The 20141-nt window shown below is 41.2% G+C and overlaps 1 protein-coding gene across 3 annotated transcripts in view; it reads right to left on the bottom strand.

The window, feature by feature from the left end:
- Positions 1 to 9321: 9321 nt before the first annotated feature.
- Positions 9322 to 20141, bottom strand: part of MOSPD2 (motile sperm domain containing 2) — a 53214-nt gene continuing 42394 nt past the window's right edge. Inside the window, exons 13-15 of one of the 3 annotated variants that reach the window (XM_041741047.1) lie at positions 19674 to 19803; positions 12438 to 12540; positions 9322 to 10250 (exon numbers count right to left, since the gene is read on the bottom strand). In XM_041741047.1, coding sequence (XP_041596981.1) covers positions 10209 to 10250; positions 12438 to 12540; positions 19674 to 19803 — 275 coding nt within the window. In that variant the 3' untranslated portion in view covers positions 9322 to 10208. Of the gene's footprint in view, positions 10251 to 10294; positions 11866 to 12437; positions 12541 to 19673; positions 19804 to 20141 lie in introns of those variants that run through there. The other 2 variants (XM_041741044.1, XM_041741045.1) reach the window with 2 other exon arrangements.

Here is a 20141-nt window from a genome sequence, read left to right as displayed (position 1 = left end):
GGACTCCTTATTGATTTCTCTTTAAGGTTACCAGGCTCTACTTCAAAAGTGGTCTTTTTTTGGTGCCTCTGTCTCCATCAAATCAATTGGCTTTTCTAAGCTCATTGCTAAGGGGCAACTGAGCAGATTTCTGTCCTTGTACCTATCTGAAGCCATAAAACTTTGAACCTTTAGTCCATTTGATTCAAGCCATGTTTGTTTAGGGGCTGCCTGGCAAATAGTCTACAACTATTATGCACGCTGTTTACTGGAGGTCAGGAAAATACAATACAAAATTTATAACCTGTGGGCAATAAAAAGAATTTCACCATAATCAAGTTGAAATATTAGATTCAGCAGGTATAGCAAGTTGTGCAGGGGGGGGGGGTAAATAAAATGCATTTATATATAGATAACTCACAGAGTCCTCTTTTTCTCCCCTAAGAATCTAACAAAACTGTGTCTTGATTTTTAAGCCATGAAATGGAAGAGTTAATAGGTACAAGGGGCCAAAGACCAGTACCAGCTCCACTGAAAGTGGAAGATGTAAGTGAAGAAGAAAACACTACTGGCATGAAGTGAGATGCTCAGCAGAATTTCTGTCTTCAGAGAAATACCAAGATGGAAAAGAAGACTCAAAAAGGCAATGCCATTAACACAGAGAAGCAGGCTGAGATGAAAAGGATTATATGCAGTTATATCCAAGTCTGCCAGCACTTAGGAAATGCCATTAATTTTAAACATACTTACATTTAATGTCTATAACAGAGTCCCCTAAATTAGGATTCTCATAATGCCCCCTGAGGTCTTCTTGGATTTACCCTTAGTGAGGGAAAGCCAACAGAGGTGGATGTGTTTCCTGGAGGTGGTAGCTGCCTAGGGGTCATGAGTTAGGCCCAAAGCTATGTGTAGTTTGGCTAAAATCCCATGGAGCAGAGGGCTGATGGGCTCTCCTGAGCTTCCATCCAAGTGAGTTGCAAACACATTTCACATATTTAACTGATCTACAGAAAGGTAACAGGCAAACATTGGGGCAGGTAGGGATAAGAAGGGAGGGAGAGTCAGACATAGGCAGTCTGGCTCTGAGTAAAATACAAACTAGCTGTAAGGAGTAAAATGGAATGTGGAAATGCGAATCCACAGACGGGTCTTTGAGCTTGAAGGCAGCTTTTAGTGAAAATACACACTCTGCCATCTTTAATTAACTTTACAAATGGAAGTTAGGGAGAATATGAGGAGCTATACTGAGCTTTATCAGTAAGTCCTCCCTCCTTTATTTATAAGTGTCCTGGCATTTGAACTGTGAAAGACCACCTTTGGCTCCAACTTAAATTTCTGTCGCAGGCTGTGCTTACAGGATCCTTTCAATGTGCGTTAAAACTCCCAAACACAGTGTTTTCCAAGGCGTGTTCTCAGGATACTTAGTTCCAAAATATATTGCTTGAGAAGGATTCCATGTTTTTTTTAAGAGATTTTATTTATTTATTCATGAGAGACACACACAGAGAGAGAGAGAGGCAGAGACACAGGCAGAGGGAGAAGCAGGCTCCCTGTGGGGAGCCCAATGCGGGACTCGATCCCAGGACCCTGGGATCACGCCCTGAGCCAAAGGCAGACACTCAACCACTGAGTCACCCAGGTGCCCCAGATTCTGTGGTTTAAATGATTGGGGAAATACATAATATTCTCAGATTTGTTATGCATATCAATACACTCAAGATTCTGAGAAATTCTGTGGGGGAAAATTTTATTTTTAACACGGTGTTCCTCAAAATGGTAAGACAATAGAAACCTTTTGGCCCAAAGTAAATGATGGAATTAGTAGTCTGAGGGATCTCCTCTGGGAAACGCGCCTGTAGACAGAGCGAATGGCACTTGAGAGCCCCTGTGGCGTGGTATTGGTGGAGCTGTAGTCCTCTCTGCTGTGATGTAAGGAGGGTAAGAAAAACTGGGAGAAGCTCCCTGCTTATTCAACATTTGGGCGAGCCCAAACACTCTCCTGCTCCAGTGAGCCCATGACAAATGACAGAAGGAACGTCTTTGCAAGGCTTGAAGAGAAAATGACCCTTCTGATGTACAGTTCCCAGCAGGGCTGCAGGCCAGCTCTTCTAGGTTCTTTCGAAACAGTCACCATCTCTTCCACTTGATATTTTCTCTACAGCATCGAGTTATTTACTTTGCCTAAGCTGTGTTTGATAAATTTTAATTCACTGATGTATGGGGGGGGGGTGGAATCTAGAAACAAGGAAGGGAAAGGCTAGCCTAGAACTTGAGAATTGTCTATTTAAAAAAATTTTTTTTTAAAGATTTTATTTTGAGAAAGAGTGTGTGCAAGTGTGGGTGGGGGCCGGGCAAAGGGAGAGAGGGAATCTCAAACAGACTCCATGCTGTGTGTGGAGCAACTTGGGGCTCAATCTCAGGACCCTGAGATCATGACTAGAGCCGAAATCAAGAGTCAGATGCTTAAGCGACTGAACCACCCAGGCGCCCCCAGAGGAGTCTGTTTTTTAAACCCCAGGATGTAGTTGCTTCTCACCAGGTAGGCTCCAGCCGTGTGGCAGGTATGTGCTAGGTGCTGGAGAATCCGTGGTGAATACTATCCCTTCCCTTGTGAAGTTTATAGTCCAATGGAGAGAACAGTGTTAATAAGAATCACACAAGTATCTGACTACAAGCTGTAGTAGGTGTTATGAAGAAAACGTGCTGGTATCATGGGAATATCTTTTTTTTGAAGATTTATTTATTTATGATAGACACAGAGAGAGAGGCAGAGACACAGGAGGAGGGAGAAGCAGGCTCCATGCCGGGAGTCCGACGTGGGACTCGATCCTGGGACTCCAGGATCGCGCCCTGGGCCAAAGGCAGGTGCTAAACCGCTGAGCCACCCAGGGATCCCCTATCATGGGACTATCTAGTGGAACCTAACCACATCCTTTGAATGAGAGATATATTTTATTTTTTGTTGAGGTATAATTGGCATAAAATATTAGTTTCAGGTGTACAACATAGTGATTTCATATTTGTGTATATATAGCAAAATGATCACCATAGTAAATCTAGTTAACATTCATTATCACACAGTTACATTTTTTTTTCTGGTGATGAGAACTTTTAAGATTTATTCTCTAGGGGTTCCTAGGTGGCTCAGTTGGTGAAGTGTCTGCCTTTGGCTCAGGTCATGATCCCAGGGTCCTGGGATCGAGCCCTGCATCAGGCTCCCTACTCCTTGGGGAGCCTGCTACTCACTCTCTGCCTGCTGCTCCCCCTACTTTTACTTTCTCTTTGTCAAATAAATAAATAAAATCTTTAAAAAAAGATTTACTTTCTTAGTAACTTTCAAATATGTAGTACAGTGTTAATTAAAGCCACTCAGCTATATTATATCCCCATGACATTTATTTTATAACTGGAAATTTGTTCCTTTTAACCCCCTTTACTCATTTTGCCTCCTCCATCCCCCCACCATCCACCTCTGGCAATCACCAATTTGTGCTCTGTATCTATGAGGTCAATTTTTCTTTGTTGTTGTTTGGAACAAATGATGAGCTAAGAGTCACCATGAGGAGGTGAGGCAGGGACGTTGGGATAGAGAATTCCAGGCAGTGGTGGGACCTGTTCCATGAAAAGGAGGTATATGCAAAATGACCTCCGAAGGCTGAAAGAGCAATAAGACTGAAGAAAAAGGCTGACAAGTCCAGCTTGACAAGATATGGCTTACTAAGGGGATTTATAGATAGAAGCACATCTTGGGTGGCAGCAAGACAAGTAGATCTATACAACCTCACTTCCCATAAGACCTGCTTTTATAGCCCTAGAGGCTGTGGAGCAGATGCTAGGATACCATGTAGGAGGATAATGTTTGAGAATAGATGAGTGTCCTAGTCATATCTCCAAGGCAGATCAGAAGGGTATACTTAAGGATGTGCTTAAATAAAGGAAAGAACGTGGCAATGGGGCTGTGTTCTAGAAGGCATTAGGTCAAAATGGTCAGCATGGAGGATTTCATCAAGATGGTGTTAGTTTGATTCATACAGGACCAGACCATAAAGAGGGAGAGAGGGAGGAAGGTGAGGCTACGAAGTTAGGCAAGAGCCAGATCTTCCAGGAGTTGGTAGGGCAAATTAGGAAGTGTAATCATGGGCTAAGAGCCATGGAAGCCGCTTGAGGGTTTTAATCTGGGGAGTGGTATGATACGATGTGCATTTTCAATGAGTACTGAATGTCCGTGAATGCCACATGGAGAAAGGACTGCAGAGAGCCAAAGAGAATGTGCAAATATTGCCTGGGAGGTTGTTGCAGAAGTCCAGGGAGAGATGCTGTGGGTTAAAGAAGGGGAGTGGCAGTGGAGAAGGAAGAGAAGCGCAGAGTGGAGGGCCCCTGTGGGGTCAAGGGTGAAGGTCAGGTTTCTAGCTGGTATAAAACGAATGGAGGGTGGTGCTGTTCATTGAGATGAGACTGGAAGACCAGGTCTGGGGGATGATTGAGAGTTGTTTTTGACATTTTGTGATGGACATATGGAACCGCTCAGTTGACAGTGGATATGTATGTCTAGACTTAGAACAAGAGGTCCAGTTAGAATGTCCAAGGCTTAATAGCTTACCAATGCTAATTGCAGCCCTGGATACTGGGGAGATCACCTATGGGGAGAAAGGAAAGGGAGCTCAGTTCTAATATTAACATCTTAAAGATGGTGGAGGAAGATAAGCTAGTAAAGGACACTAAAGGGTGTTAGTGGGAGAAGAAAAGCAGAAACCTGGTAGTTCGTACAGCTAAATGCTGCCGTAAGAACTCACTTCAAATTCCAACTGAAGAAGGCCCGTTGAATGAAGTGACAAGGAGGTCATTGTTGGACCTTCACAAGTGTTGTTTTTCTGGAGTGATGGGAATAGACCCCAAATCGGAATCACATAACAGGGAGCGAGGTGGAAGTGGAGATGTGGTGAGGACCCTTCCTAAAGATGTTTAAGAGGGAGACCAGATTTCAGTTTGAATTTGGCTTCAACTGTGTGAGCAACCTTATTTATAGCTGGCCCTCAACTCGTAAAATCAAGAGGGTCTTTTCCACTCAATGTAAGTAGAATGGTAGACCTGAATGTTTCGGGGTTTTTTCTTTTTGCTCCTTCTCCTTTCTCTCGTGCCTCTTAAAAGAATCTCGCTGATGGTGATTCTAGTTTTGTAGACACAATATATGTATTTATTCTACTACACCCCCTTCCCGGATAAAGGCAACTTAGTATTTTATCTGGTATTAAAATGAAGAGTTGGACTCACCAAGAGAGGAGTTACTATGTCCATCTCTATTGTGGCAACTTCCTCATGAATTTTCAGGGGAAATTCTGAGTATAGTCAGTTTTAGTCTAAGCACTGACTTCAGATATAACTCCTCTATAAGATACACCTCCACCTTTAATGACTAAGCTCTTAAGTAGTTTAAGTGATCCCAGCGTAGTAAACACTGAATATGAAAGGAAGCTTTGCTTTTTATATCCATTTCCTTTTTAGCAACTTATTAGTTCAGCCACATTTAAAAAGTTAAATTTTGCAAGACTGTCATACTATTGTTACTGCTCCTAATAATAACCTCATCCTTCTTCACTCCCTTAAAAGGAAGTAGCTTGAGTCTTGGAGTTAGAATATTGGAAAAGTACCCAAAACACATTTTTGACATTTAGTTTATGACTGAGAACAGTGATTTGGTATTTGACTCAAGTTGTTCAAGTCTATTTGCCTATGAGCGGGCAAAAGTAATCCAGGGCAAATCTAACTGCAAATAGTAATTGTATTGAACAAATCTGTATGCTAGTATTAGAGTGACGGTTTGGTGCAGAAAAGGTGGAGGAGTATTGGAGTGGGAAAGACAAGTGATTCACTTCTTTTTTTTGTCATCCCTGATCTAGCAAAAGGGGCCAGGCATAGTATTAGTAATTTGGAGGTTTCTTGCTGTCAGAAACAAGAAGACCTACACAGACAGAAGGGGAAATCAAGTCTGATTTTGTGAGGCAATAGCAAGTCCATGGAGGACCGTTTTAGATGACTTCCAAAAACTAGTGACATTTTTCAACGCACACACAACCTCACAGCTCTAGAATGATCCACTCCTTGGGGGGTTAATGAACAAATGTGAAAAATACTGGTTACGTACTTTCCCTTAAGTTTATTGACAAAAGTTTGAATACATGTGTGCACTGAAGCTATGAGACTGGAGAAAGCCAACTGGGATAGAGACCTACTGTCTCCATGCCTGTCATTCGGAGCTTAACACAATTCTGAGCTATTTTCTTTCATGTGTGGGGCATCTGTGAATTCTAAGCAGTCATTTAGACTGGGTGAGGTTGGTTTAGTTTTCTGATTTTCTGTTCCCCGATCTGCAAAATGAGGGGCCAGATTGGATGAGCTTGCAGATCCCATGCAACATACCCTGCGTAACCCTCTCCCCTTGAGTGGGGGGCCAGAGCTAGTGTCTGACGGGCTAGCACTCTCATCATCCAAGTTAGCTTATAGAGCAGAAGGGATTTTGCAGATGTAATTAAGGTTCCTAATCAGTCACCTCTGAGCTCATCAGAAGGGAGATTGTCCTGGGTGGGCCTGACCTAATCAGGTCACCCCTTAACCGGGCCCTTCCTGAAAGAGATTGTAGGTGAGAACAGACATGTTGTGAACTGCCTGTAGAGGAGGCCATTTAGCAAAGACCTGGGAGTGGCCTCGAGGGGGTGAGAGCGGTCCCCAGCTGATAGCCAGCAAGAACTTCAGGACCTTAGTCCTACAGTCTCAAGAGAAGGGATTTTGCCAGCAACCTGAAGGTACTTGGAAGTGGATCTTGATCCACTTGAGCCTCCAGGGAGATGCAGGCGGCTGATAGCATCATTGCACATTGCAGTGTTGTAAGACCTTGAGCCAAGAACCCAGCCCCACTGTGGTAGGTTCAACATGTGCAAACTGAGATAATTTGTGTGGTTTTTCAGGTGGTAGATTTGTGGTCATTTGTTACATGGGAACAGAACACTTAAATGCTCTGATTTTATTGAACACAAGACTCCTTGAGGTCACTGGACTGTGGCTGAGACAACTCTGAGCCACACAGCTAGTGGGTGCCCTTCTCTGGAGTGCTAGATACACCTCTCATAAGGCTGAGGGTGCCCGCCAAAACCCTCCATCCAAGTAGAGTACATCAATCAACCCATAGGTTTCAAACCTTTCTCAAAGTATGGTCTGTAGCTTAAAATACCAAGAAACTTACTTTCCCAGCCAAGGGTCTTGAGGGGCAATTGTGTCTTTTCACCTCTGCTTCTCTTTAAGGACTTTGTCTTCTCTTTTCCTCTCCTGCCATTTGGTGAAGGTAAAGTTCTCAGACTGTCCTTTGGACATTTTAAATTATCACTCAGATTGGCCACTCTCGGTGGTTGTAAAACAGATAAGCATTAGACTTGGGAGACGAGTTCAACTCTTGGCTCTGAAAGCAACCAGCCACATGACCTAGGGACAGAGAATTATTTCTCTGGCCCTCGGTTTCCTTAGGTGTAAAACACAAGACCTTATTCCATATTCCCAGACTGTTCAGGACAGAGGCACATGGAGCAACTGGCAGTTTGAAGGGCCACTCAAATTCTCCCTTCAGAAAGACTTGAAAATGTGCACCTATTTTGCCCCTATGGGTCAAGAAGTTCCTCTTCTTGCCAGTTGAACCAGTTGTCTCAAATACTTTCACATATGTAGGAGATTAGTTTTATTTTGCATGGCAGGGGACACCAGCAGGGAAGAAGAGAATCTTTAGACATTACAGGGAGGTAATTTTACTGAATGGGAGGGCAAAATTATAAAGATGTGAAGGATCCTATGTGATATTTTAATTGAATTGTTACAAATTTAAGGGAAACTTATGGGTGGAGTATTGCAAGATCAATTGTGTGTGTGTGCATGTGCATGAGTGTGCAAGTGTGGTGTTTTGAAAGAGTGTGGGTGCAATGGTAGAAGGAAACATCTGACCAAGTGTTCTTTGGAAGGGCTACTCCTTCACAGGATTCAAGGCAGCCTTCTAAAGTATGCCCCCTTCCCTGGGCACTAGAATTAAGAGTGGAGTAGTAAGAAGGCAAGGGTAGGAGTATAAAGTAGGGGAAGTTTGGAGAACTGATGATTGACTTTGAGTGAGGTGGGATATTCAGTAAGATCAACCCAAGTGTGGAAAGTTCTAAAAAGCTGGGATGGAAGGTGGCAGGGGCAACAGCAGCAAAGCAAGGCCAGCCTCCGTATGGCTGCTTAAAGTGCATTATTTCTCCTCACTCTCACACTCGTCCTGCGCAGCACTAGGATTATCAGCCTCAGAGATGAGGAAACTGAGGCCCAAGGAGTTCAACTAACACTGCTGTCACACAGGTAGCAGGTGGTTCGGAGGGCAGCTGCATCCCACTGGCCTTACTACAGAGCCCTCACTCCTAACCACCTTTGCCTCCAATGGAATGGATGGGACAACATTCATTCTGTCTTTCCAGGGCAGGAAGAGAAGAGGAGCCCTATGCTTCTGGGGGCTGGTGGTGCCATGACATCAGCGAACTTTGAGTTGGTGCAAACTTAGGGGAGGAAGAGGAAGATGGGTGCCAAGGAACCAATCCTACCCTAGCTGGAACTTTCCCCACAGGAGCTTTTGTTTTCTAGAAAATTCTTTTAGGAAAGGGGGGCCCAGCCTCACAGTCCTAGGTAGACGTGGTGCTTCTTGGTAGACTATCATTTTGTCTTTGTAGCTCTGAGTTTCTCTTATCAATTTGTATTTCTCCTTATCAGTTTAGAAGATGGACCTGTCCTGTTCCTTCTATTTTTATGGAGTGGTAGCTGCCCTGTGGGAGCTACATTCCAGTGGTGGTGTAGGGGGGACTACACCAATAATCCTCAGGCCCCTTCCAACCACACCTACAGCCTTTGGGTGCTTTCCATGGGGACTTCCATGTACCCAGGAGCCAGGTAGGATGTTCTCTCCACAGCCTGCTTCCTGCTGGTACCTGGCAGGCTGGAAGGTATACTAGGGTTGAGGGGACTTTGGGCAATTCTCGGGAAGGTTCCATGATGGAGCCTCCAGTCATGACAGTGAGTCTGGTGTTAAGTTTGGGGAAAACGGAGAGCTCCACTGAAGAGTAGCTAGACTCTGACTGGGGTTGAGGAGAAACGGGACACACGAAGGACAGGTTCACCTGATAAACACAATTGTAACTCTGGAAGCTTACAGCACTGTCCTTATAAAAATGCAAAGCAGGTCCAATAGAAATTAATGTGATCTTTGAAAGGTCAGAGTGTGCCTGAACATTGATTTTTTTAAGATGCTTTATCAATTAGAGACCAGAGGTTTTTCCTGATGATATTTATTTCATAAATGTAATTATTTTTCTAAAACATATTAAAATAGAAAACATGTACTTTTGATCAATTATACAAAGAAAATACCAATATAGTAATAAAAATACTGAAAATATATGAAAAGCACCAGAATATTAGAGAAATTACACTGGCAACAATTCTAGCAATATATTTTTTTTTTTGCAATTGTACAATAAAGTGCTATTAAATCCAGTCAAAATTAGTGGCAAGATATAAAAACAGTTATGGTATTGTTATGAAATTTGAGGCTAGGTTTAACCGCAATTGCATTTTTAGGCTACTTTTCAGATCAACCTAATGCTATTCGATTAATATTTTCATGGAAAGTCTATTAATTTCCATCCTCAGGTGAAAACAATCTAAATCTAAATGTTGATCCTTGGTAATCTGGTCATGAACAGCTAATGACAAGATAAAAAATAAAATTATTATCAGAGTCCTCAAAGTAATAATCATACAAAGTGTGATGAAAGAAAATCAAAAGACAGTAAAATCAAATGTAAATATGTGATTAGTTAGGGCAAGAAAAAAGTTTAGATGCCTTTGATTTTAGAGTTAGTTTGCAGTAATCTTGCATAGTCACATTTAATAGACACACAGACATTAACAAGATAGGTTATTAAAATCAAACTGGCCAGGTATCAGGGAAGAACAATTTGGCGAGTCAGTCATTTTCATAGGAAACATTAAAGGGACACTGTTAGGACTGCACACTTCCAATTCTGACCAATGATTTCCATTCGTTTGCCAGGGAACAAAAAAACAGACACAAATACTTTGGGATTAGAGAATATTAAAGCCGGGAATGTAACATATAAGGGGAGACCGCTGTGCACACACACACAGGGAGATAGTACAGGTAGTACTTAGGGTGTACTGAAGTCATTTTCACGTCTGGAGGTGGCAAACTGCAACAGAAAAACCCAAATTAAGACAAAGTATCAGACCAGTGTCCTTTTAAGGTTTTATTGCTAGGCCAATTTTGAAGGGATTCTATTGATCTCCTTCTTCACAACTCCATTCTGGAATCCTCAGCTGCTCCAGATGAAAGCCGCCAACACTACACTTCAGAATAAAAAATTCTCCAAGCATGGCTCAATCAAAACTCAACATTTATTTAACAGGCAGACTTGTTTTTCTTTCATATCCAGTAGATTTACACGTGAACCAACACGGACTGAAACTGGCTGTATAAATGAGAAAACAAACTCCTTTCATTCATCTCTGCCCCTGCAAGTCGTTATCATTTTAGGAGTTTTAGGGATCACCCTTGGGATTACTGGGACAAGGGCAGAGTGTCAAGCAAGTCAATTAGCCCTGGCCTGAAGGTGGTACACATGGATCATGAGTTCTACTTTTCACTCTGAAATAGAGACTTGACACTTGATTTTTGATTTTTTTTTTTCACGCTTATAGGTACTCTAGCCTTTTGTCGAGTTTCCTTCTTGTGGCTAATTTTAACAAGGAATGGAAATGTAAATGCATCTCAAAACCAAACTCTTCAAAGAAATTTTAACTCCTTTCATTTAGAAAAGAGTTCGGGTGACGATGGTACAATGGAGGAGTAGGCCTTTCTGATAAATGAGACAGATGGATCTGTGTCCAGCCACAGTGAGCAATGTGAAACCATGTAAAAAAAGACTGGAAGGTGGGACCCGAAGGATTTTTCTTCTCTACGTCACTAACAGAATTCAAAGAAAACCCAACCAAGCATAGTTTCCCAAACTCTACCTAAATGTGAATGTTCATTAAAAAGTCCAAGATTAATAAAAGGCAGACTGTTAAGGAAGACAGATAAGAAACAAAGGCTAAAGGTGGTTTGGCATTAAATAGTTTTACATACCCAAAGAATATTGACTAGCATCTGGAAGTAATTCTCAAAATTACAAAGTCATGTTTACAGAAATTACTCTGTATAAGTATGTTTTTTTCCAATATACATGTTCTATATACATAGTATAGAAAAGCTAGTAAGTTGGCTCAGCTATAATGATTTTGTCATTAAAAAAAAGCAGATAACGTTTTTTGGCTGCGAGAAAGCTTGTTACTTACACTTTTCTGCTACTGTATATATATATATATATACTTAAACTTGAAAAGTAGTCAAATCAAAAGGAAAAAATAAATTATATCTAAAGTATTAATTTACACACGGATATGTCTTGACATGGCTAACTACAGCTATAGTCTCTTATAATCCATTTCTCCAGTGTTTCCTTACGCTAACAGACTTTATTTTCAAGACATGGGTTTGTTCCCCTCTAAGTGTTGCACATTTCCTTTCAGGAAGTACAGATGTGCGACACTTTTATAGTAGCATGAAGTCCTGGGTCTTTTTCCCACTAATGAATGAAAGAGCCATGTTTGCCACTGAATGCCACTTCTTTAACTGTACAACAAATAGAAGAAAGAGATGACAAAAGCAAGCAAGAGCATTGTTAACGAAAGCAGCAGCTGTTGGAACCAGATACAACGCTGAACTTGGTCTTCAAGCTTCCTATTGCTTTCTAGTAAACGATTGAGCTAAAGAGGGAGAAAAGGATGAAAGAGTCATATCAGTAAAACAGTACATGAATCATGTGAACAGCCCATAGGGATATTAGAAATCCAAACATTTCCAGGATGGGGTCCATCTACCCTGAACAGCTGGGAGCTGGAAACGCGATGAGGGATCCTATTTGTTTGGTGAGCAGACGTGCACCCACTTACTCTTGTTTCAGAAAGGTCTACTTTTCTAGTTGAGCAGGAGCAAAGCGATCACCTCCCTGAGGTACCGAAAGCAGCTATTCAGAAAGAGAGCCCCTCCATCTGTTTCAAACTGAAATGGTACCCCTTTCATGAGATCGCATTCTTTGCTACTCCCGCAAAGCACCAGACCTTGCCCAAATTAAAATGGCTAGAGCTTTTACAAAGTTAATAGATCTCCAAAAGTCACTCACCACTTACCGATTCGGATTTGGCTTCCCTTCACAAAGAAAACAGCATTTCTGTCATGTCTATGCCAAAGGACTTCCTTACATGAGCGGGGAAAAGTGGATTTCTGATATTGGTTAGCATGAACCACTTTGTTTTAGTTAGGGAGAAAGAACACTTACCTGTAGATAAAGATCCTCACTGGTTTTATCAGACATGTTAAAAGCACTGTCTTTTAATGTCAGGGTGGTTGGTTTACTGCTCTCAACAATATGGCATCTTAACCTATGAAAATCCAAAGGAAACAGAACTTAACATTTTTAATGAACTTTTTTATAGAAGTGAACTATAAAATGAACCATAGAAGTTTATGTAACCGAGATGAGAGCACTCCTCCTTCTCCTCAGATACATGTAAGGTAGCAGCTCAGTGTGTATTTATCTTGGAAGGGGAGCAGAATTTGCCACCCCAAAATATGCCTCTCTGGCATAAGAATTTTCTATGAGCTGGTTATTTTTTTAAGAAACAGCAGACCTAAGAAAAGCTCTGAAAACCTTTATATTTATAAGGGAAGGAAATGTCCATCTGTAAGGATGCCTTCCTCTCCGTACCAGGAAGAGGGGATGACAAAAGTCTCTGGTCCCTTCTCCGTTAAGAGTTCTTGATCTAGATCTGCTTACCGATCTTACCCTTGTTGGCTGTAATTTTTCCTGCCTCCCTTACCCCCCAACATCTTGTCTTCAGCTGGAGATGGTGTTCAGCTGGAGGCGGTGTCTTGAGCCACTTTGGGGAGTTTCATTGTTTTCCTGGGTATCTCCCATGTATACAGGAGCTAGACATTTTATTAAACTTCTGCTTTGTTCCTATTAATCTGTCTTTTATTACGGGGGTGGGGGGTGCCTGCCAAGAACCTAGCAGGGTAGATGAGAAATGGTTTTTCCTCTCCTACATTTTGGCAACCTACGATGGGACCTGCTGAGATACTGTCCTCGCCTGGGAGCCTACAGATGGGATCCTGGAAAACTAGCAGAAGCTGGCAAAGGTAAGAATTTGTAGCAAAGTCCGCTTTCCTGGATCTCACTCTAGTGCCAGGTCGAGAGAGAAAGGTAAAAATTTCACCTTGTCCCTTCCTTGCCAAATTTAGGTTAGCAGAAGGAAATAGGTCAAATGAGGTCTTCCTTTCATCATGTTCTAGGTCTTGAGAGCTGGGCTTTGTGACCAGCAAGAATATTCTTTTTGGTCTCTGTCAGCTGGAGGATGCATGTGTCCATAGGCATCCAGCAGGTGGCTGACCAGGCTGGGGATATTGGAGGCACAAGGTGATAGGAGCATCCTCTTTGTCCAGCTGTGCCAGTTCTCAGGGCAGTTTGTCATCAGGGGCCTCAGTCGTGAGGGGTCTTTGTCATCTCAGCTTTTGTTGTCATTAGTGCTGGAAAAGTCCAATCCAGTAAGCACTTCCCTGATGCCATGCATTAGAGGGTCTTCAACTGTGTGGGAAACTAGAGATATCCTTTTCACCACCCTATTCTTACCACTTGTGGCAATGGAGGTCTTTGCTTTCTTATGCCATCTCCCAGGATCCTGTCAGGACTGCATCTTTTGCAACATCTTTGGGGATGCCCCTTGTGTCCATGGCTACACCATAAAAAGGCCTATTGGCTTGAGTCACTATTGAGATTAATAGAAGACCCTACTTGTCAATGCCAGATAATGGATCTTTTGAATGGAAAAGCTGCTATGTTTAAAAAATTTTGAGAGAGCTCTCATCCTAAACCATAGTCTTACTGGTATCTCTGGAAAGGCCAAATTGAAAGGAGAATATGAAGGAGTATGGCTGCTAGCCTGAGGGACTTCCTTAGCAAGATAAAATTATGAAATTCTTTGTACCTCCCTGCTCAGAAGATACGTAGCAAATTGAGAAAAGAGGTAAGAAAGATTAGTGGCCATTCATTCACCACTCACAGGGACTGTGACTTGCTGTTAATAAGGGTTGTTCTCTCTTCCCATCCATGATTATACTGTAGTTCTCAGACAAGCCACATGCCCCCCCACCACACACACACCGAGGAAAAACTCTTCTTATCGGAAATGACCAGAATTTCTCCTAGGCCCTCTTAAAAATATTCAGGAAGTGGATCAACTGATGGCTGATGTTTGGGGGCTGCTAGAAGCAACAGTACAGCTCCCCACCCTGCCCATAAAGGCCTTTGTTGAATACTTTATAGAAACTTTTTAAAGGCATAGCGCATTAAAAACCCTGAAGCTTCAGAACACAGAAATCACTTCATTTCCATCTTAGTTGGAAATCTGCTACTGATATAGAGCAAATTGAAGAAAGTGTAGTTGCATGGGTGGTATTGATCCCTTGATACCATTCAGGCTGCGATGGAATTGAGTAATTAAAAGCAACTGTCTTTGACTTGCAAATCTTTACAAAACCAGAATAACAGCACTGGAAGCAATTCAAAAATCCACCTAACCTTACTAATCCTAAAACCTCCCCCAGTCATCTCAAAATACATGTAGGTATTGTAGAAGATCAGGATGCTGGACACAGAACCATCCTGTGCTTAAGAAAAAGAAGAAGGAATACAGAAATAGTAATTCCTCTAGATATCTGGTAATTGGCAAATATACCCCCAAAACTCCTTGAGACTTTCTCTGTGCCTTTGAGGTATGAATTTTCTACCCTATCTTCTCTAGGACTAGATAGCTAGCTCTTTGAAATACAAACTTTAGGGAAGTGATTCTCATCAGAAGGAAAAAAGGGAGTTATTTGGGAATTTGGCAAATGGAAAACAAAAGTAGTAAAAAGCCTTTAGCCATCTGAGCAGGTAAACTAATTCCAACTGCCAGAGGTTTGTGTTACTGTACTTGATTCATGGCTGAAATTTTAGAGCTATAGCTGAAAGGTCTCCGTGTCTGCATGTTTGTATGTGTCTATATATATGTATGTTACAGATGTGTAATCTTTACCTCCAGATAGTATTACAAAAATTAATTTGTAAAAGCTCTCTCTGATTGGCTTAAAGAAAAATAAGTACTTACCAAATTAAGTATCCCTTAAACCTCTTAGAAATATAAAAACCGACCTAAGTGTCTTTCAAGTTCATGTGCGTATAGATTAATCCTAGGTAAAATAAAAGCTAAGTTTGTTGGTTCAATTAAAATAGGCATGTCTTCAAAGTTATCCATATTAGATATAATGCAGACATGCAACTTTTTTTTCTACTGGAGTTTACTATTCAAGCAGTTCATGTTATCTTGGGTACAAAATGTGTCAGCATGAGAAACAGCTTGGGATGATGGCTGACTGATGTTTCATGAAGCCATCATGAGTATTCAAGCATAATTGTTGGAAACAAGTGATTTGGATAGATCGAGGTTGGATAAGAGTTTTCAGGTAAACTCAAATATAGTTAAAAACAGGGTTTCAAACCTCTTTGGTAAGAGAGATTTGGTAAGCTTCTTACTTGAAGCTTTAGTTTTGCTGAGTTAATCTAGTCAGTGAATTTCCCATTTATTTCCACATAAGATAAAATACTGAAATGTTCATTACTGAACATAGGTTTATCTACTTTTGGCCTCTTACTACAGAACAACTAAAAATATTTAGTCTGTTAGTAAACATATTTTGTGCCACAGTGAAAAACTGTACTATGAGAAAGCCTATGCTTCTAGAAATTACGTATTGATAAATTTGCCAATCTCAGAATGCTGGTTTTCACTGACCACAACTGCTTGCTTATCACTTGGTTTTCACTAGAAATTATAGTTTCTAAGGGTTAAGAGTTCTAATTCATATATGTAATTACTAGAAATAATAATGGAAACAACTAACTCTGTGTACAAGAAAAGAAGGATGTGTTTTTGGCCAAGGAGAGGTATGAAGTATGCACACATATTTTCATTAAGAGGAATGGAGGTAATTTTGTCTTAAAGTAAAGCTGGTTATTTCAGAATAGGGAGGAGAATAAAGGACCAAACTAAATGTCTCTTTCCAACTGTCTATATCCAAACAGAAAATTCCACTTTGTATTAGTCAACCGGGCTAAAATTGAATGAATTTGTTATAAGGGTTATAAAAAGAAGCTTCAATATCAATAGTGTACTTATATTAAACATTTCATCTGCTAAAAGGACAACCTTTTCTTGGACTATCAGTCAGCTACTGATAAGAGATGGTGAGAAAGTTTTTCTTTAGCTTTTAAGTAATCTGCCTCGAAAGCAAAGATGGTGCGTTTTATCAAAATAATTTCTCATGCTCCACGTTATCTTTATCATCAGGTCTTTGCTTATCTCTCTTAGTCTTCAGCAGACTATTTTCCTAAATCTTACAACTATGTAACTTTCTGTATGTGCCTTTGATATTTTATTGTTACTATAGTTAAGTGGGTAATTAAGTATTATTTCATGATGATTTATGATTCCATTTAATCAAGTGTCTAAAACCTCTTGACATTTTTGACAAACCCCAACTCAAATTCTAAATAAAGTCTGTTTTGATCTTTAACTATGTCTGGAATTTTTCCGAGGGCCTCTGGAACATATCAAAAGATTTGTGCTCTCTTCTTATAAAGAGATATAAAACTAATTAGGCTTACTTGCTATGTTAAATTACATGGGAAGCATTGTCAAGTAATGCTAAACCTTCTTTGGATTATATTTGTATAGATAAGTGTTCCAGAAATTGTGATAAAATTCCTAGAAATCTGTTATGTCCTGGTGTAATGTTCTAGTTCTTATCTTACAATGTTGTACGCCACAGAAATAACCAAATTTCCTTGTGAGAAGCATTACAGTGAACTCTCATCAGATCTGTAACCAAGGCCATTTTTAAGTCTTTTTGTGTTTTACAGAAGCTATCATCCTTTTGCAAATGTGCTTCATCTTCAGAGATTCCTGGAAAGGACTCTGACAAGTACTCCAGAAAAAAGGTTTCTAATAACTTCCAGAACTAATAAAAAAAAAAAAAGCAGCATTCAAGCAGACCAAGAATTAATGACCTGAGATTGAATGAACTGATGACTATACTTTTTATTGCTTTTTCTTTAATGTTTGGTTTTCCCAGATTTAAGGAAATCTTTTACTCTCTTCTCATAAGCTATCTATGACTGACAGCAATTTGGTAAACTATACCTTTGTAAGCAGAACTGAAACAATTTTTCTCCCTACCTGATTGCTCCAAAATTCAGAAACCCTTAGTATTTTTTCATGGAAAGAGGTTTTTTCTTTTGGCATAAGGATCTGTTCTCCTTGTAATAGGACACAATTGGAAGCATGGTTATATTACCAAGGCTTTGACTGGAATGTCATATTTGAAAAATGATGTGCATAAAGTCAGGTATGACCAGACAGCTATAAGGAACTAAGATTGACAAGCCTTAACCTGTATCTGCATTCCTTCCTTCTTCTTGAGTAAAGCTGATCCCTGCTTCAGCTTTCTCAGGAATTTCACTATCAATGATTTACCTTGTATAGTTGGCTTCTCCCATTGAAAAACCTACACCAAACAATCCCTCTGTCAATACCACATTCTTCCTTCCTCCAAGCCAAACTTCTAGAATAGAACCTGGCTCCCGCCAACTGAAAATGCAATATATGAGGTCAGTGATGACCTCCATGAGGTCACAAAGGGCTGCTGCTCACACCTCACCCTTCATGACTGGCATGGCAGCACTTAGTAGCACTGGTCTCTTCCTCTTTGTGAAACACTCTTTCCTAGACTTGGATGACGCAGCTCACCTACTGGTTTCCCTTCTGAGTCCCTACCAGACTGTCCTCCTGTGGCCACTAAATACTCCTCCAGGCTGGGTCTTTTTCCCTCTCTTGCTGGGACAACTGAAATAAAGCTCGTCTTCCCAGGTCCACACTTGTCCTCCTCCCATGTGAACAAGCTTGCAAACAGTGATCTTGTCAAATGTGAATCAGGTCAGGTCGATGCTCTCCCACCGGTATTACCATGGTGACCAAGCTCCTCCTCTGGGCCCTGCCTGCCTCTCCAGCTTTCTTCTTACCCTGGATCCTTTCATCTCTGTGTTCCTTCTTTTAATTCCTTTTGAAGATTTAACTCAGCCACAACTGTTACAAGGTTGCCCGTTGCCCGCTTCTCATTTATCTCATTTATCATGGGGGACAAAGAACTACCTACCTCCCAGGGTCATTTTAATGACAAAGTGAATAACTCAGGATAAAGCACTTAGACCAGTGGGGGCTTGCAGTGAGCACTATTTGTGCTAAGTACTATCACTCTTTCACCTGTGTCTGCTTACAATCTGTTTTCCCTACAGCCCCCAGAGTAAGCCTTAAAAAAAAAAAAAAAGCCAAGTCACTTCCTCATTTTGCTTAGCACCAATTAATAGTTTTTCTTCTCAAAATCAGAAGTCCTCACTATGGTAATCACCCGCCTTCCTACTGCCTCTTTGACCTTCTTTCTCATGTTGTCTCCACCCCTCCTTACTGGTTTCAAGCTACATTGACCTCCTTGCTGTTCCTTACACAGACCGAGCACACTCCTTTTCCATTTGTGGTTCCTGCTACCTAGAAAGCATTTTTTCCAGTTATCTAAGTGGCTTACTTTCTCTTTCCCTTCAGGACGTACAAAAATGCCATCAGAGTGGCCATCCTTAACTACCCACCATGGAGAATCCTCAATCTAGGCACTATCGCCATTTTAAGCAAGATCATTCTTTGTCTTGGGGGGCTGTCCTTTCCACTGTGGGATGTTTAGCAGTGTCCCTAGTCTCTGATAGAGGCCAGAGTACCCCATGGCCCAATTTTGATAATGAACAAGGTTTCCAGACATTGACAAGTGTACCCTGGGAGACAGAACTAGCACACTCCAAAATAAAACAATACAGACTTCTCCTTTCTCCTTTTCTATATATCTTTATATGCACATACATATTTGTTTATGGCTATATAGTTACAGGATTTTCCCCCTAATGCATCCCAGGTATTTTTCCATGAGAATAGGTAGATTTCCCACACTTTGGAATAGCTGCAAAATACTCCTGCACAGACTCAAGTGCATTTGACTATTGCTTCACTGGTAATCACTAGGTTCTTTCCCATTTTTTACTAGTACAAACAATGCTGCAACATACACTTTCTAGTACACAAGGTGAGTGTTCCTGCAAAGGCAACTGCTGGGACAGATCCATGTTTGTAATTTTGACACATCCAGATTTTTGCACTGGCCTGTAAGCAAAGCTGCTACTATCAACCTCCTTGAGGAAACTGCATATCTCGTTCATCAGGGCACCCCGGAGCCCTGCAGAGCTTGAGGCTCAGACTAGAAGCCTAAATGCCTGCCAAAATATAAGAAGGAAGACAGGCACCTCCCTAGTCCATGCAGGTAGATTTTCTCTCTCTCTCATTCCTCCCATCACATTTGAGTCTGTGAGTAGAAAGCATACCTATGCTCCATCACTTTGTTTCTTGGAACTTCTTTCCAGAACTGAGTCAATTCTGCGGGGCCCGTACCAGATGACTGTTCCATTTCTGCAGCCATTATCAGAAAACGGTCTTGGGCAGAGACTGTTAAACCTGCATTCCAAAAGGGTAACTTATATAAACAAGAACCTTTGCAAAGGGCTGGACATATGGTTTAAGGCATTATTCTAGAAAACAATGGAAAAAATATGGAACTACCTTAAAAAGGAAAAAGTTTTTCTAAAAAGGATTTTCTAAAAAATTCAATTTCAACTGGCATGAATCGAAACAATTTTATGTGTTAAACCATTTTTCCCATCTCATTTTTACACGAGAAAACAGATGCCTAGAGTGCAGCGAGGTGACTTGTTGACACTAGTCCAGCTCTAATGACTCATTACCCAGCCCCAGGTACCCCAGCACCCCGCTCTGAGGCCATCAGGCCAGCACTC

Source organism: Vulpes lagopus, chromosome X (genome assembly GCF_018345385.1).
Source record: "Vulpes lagopus strain Blue_001 chromosome X, ASM1834538v1, whole genome shotgun sequence".
Classification (NCBI taxonomy): Eukaryota; Metazoa; Chordata; class Mammalia; order Carnivora; family Canidae; genus Vulpes; species Vulpes lagopus.
Note: the sequence above shows the minus strand (reverse complement) of the source record. Positions and strands in the feature narration are given on the sequence as shown.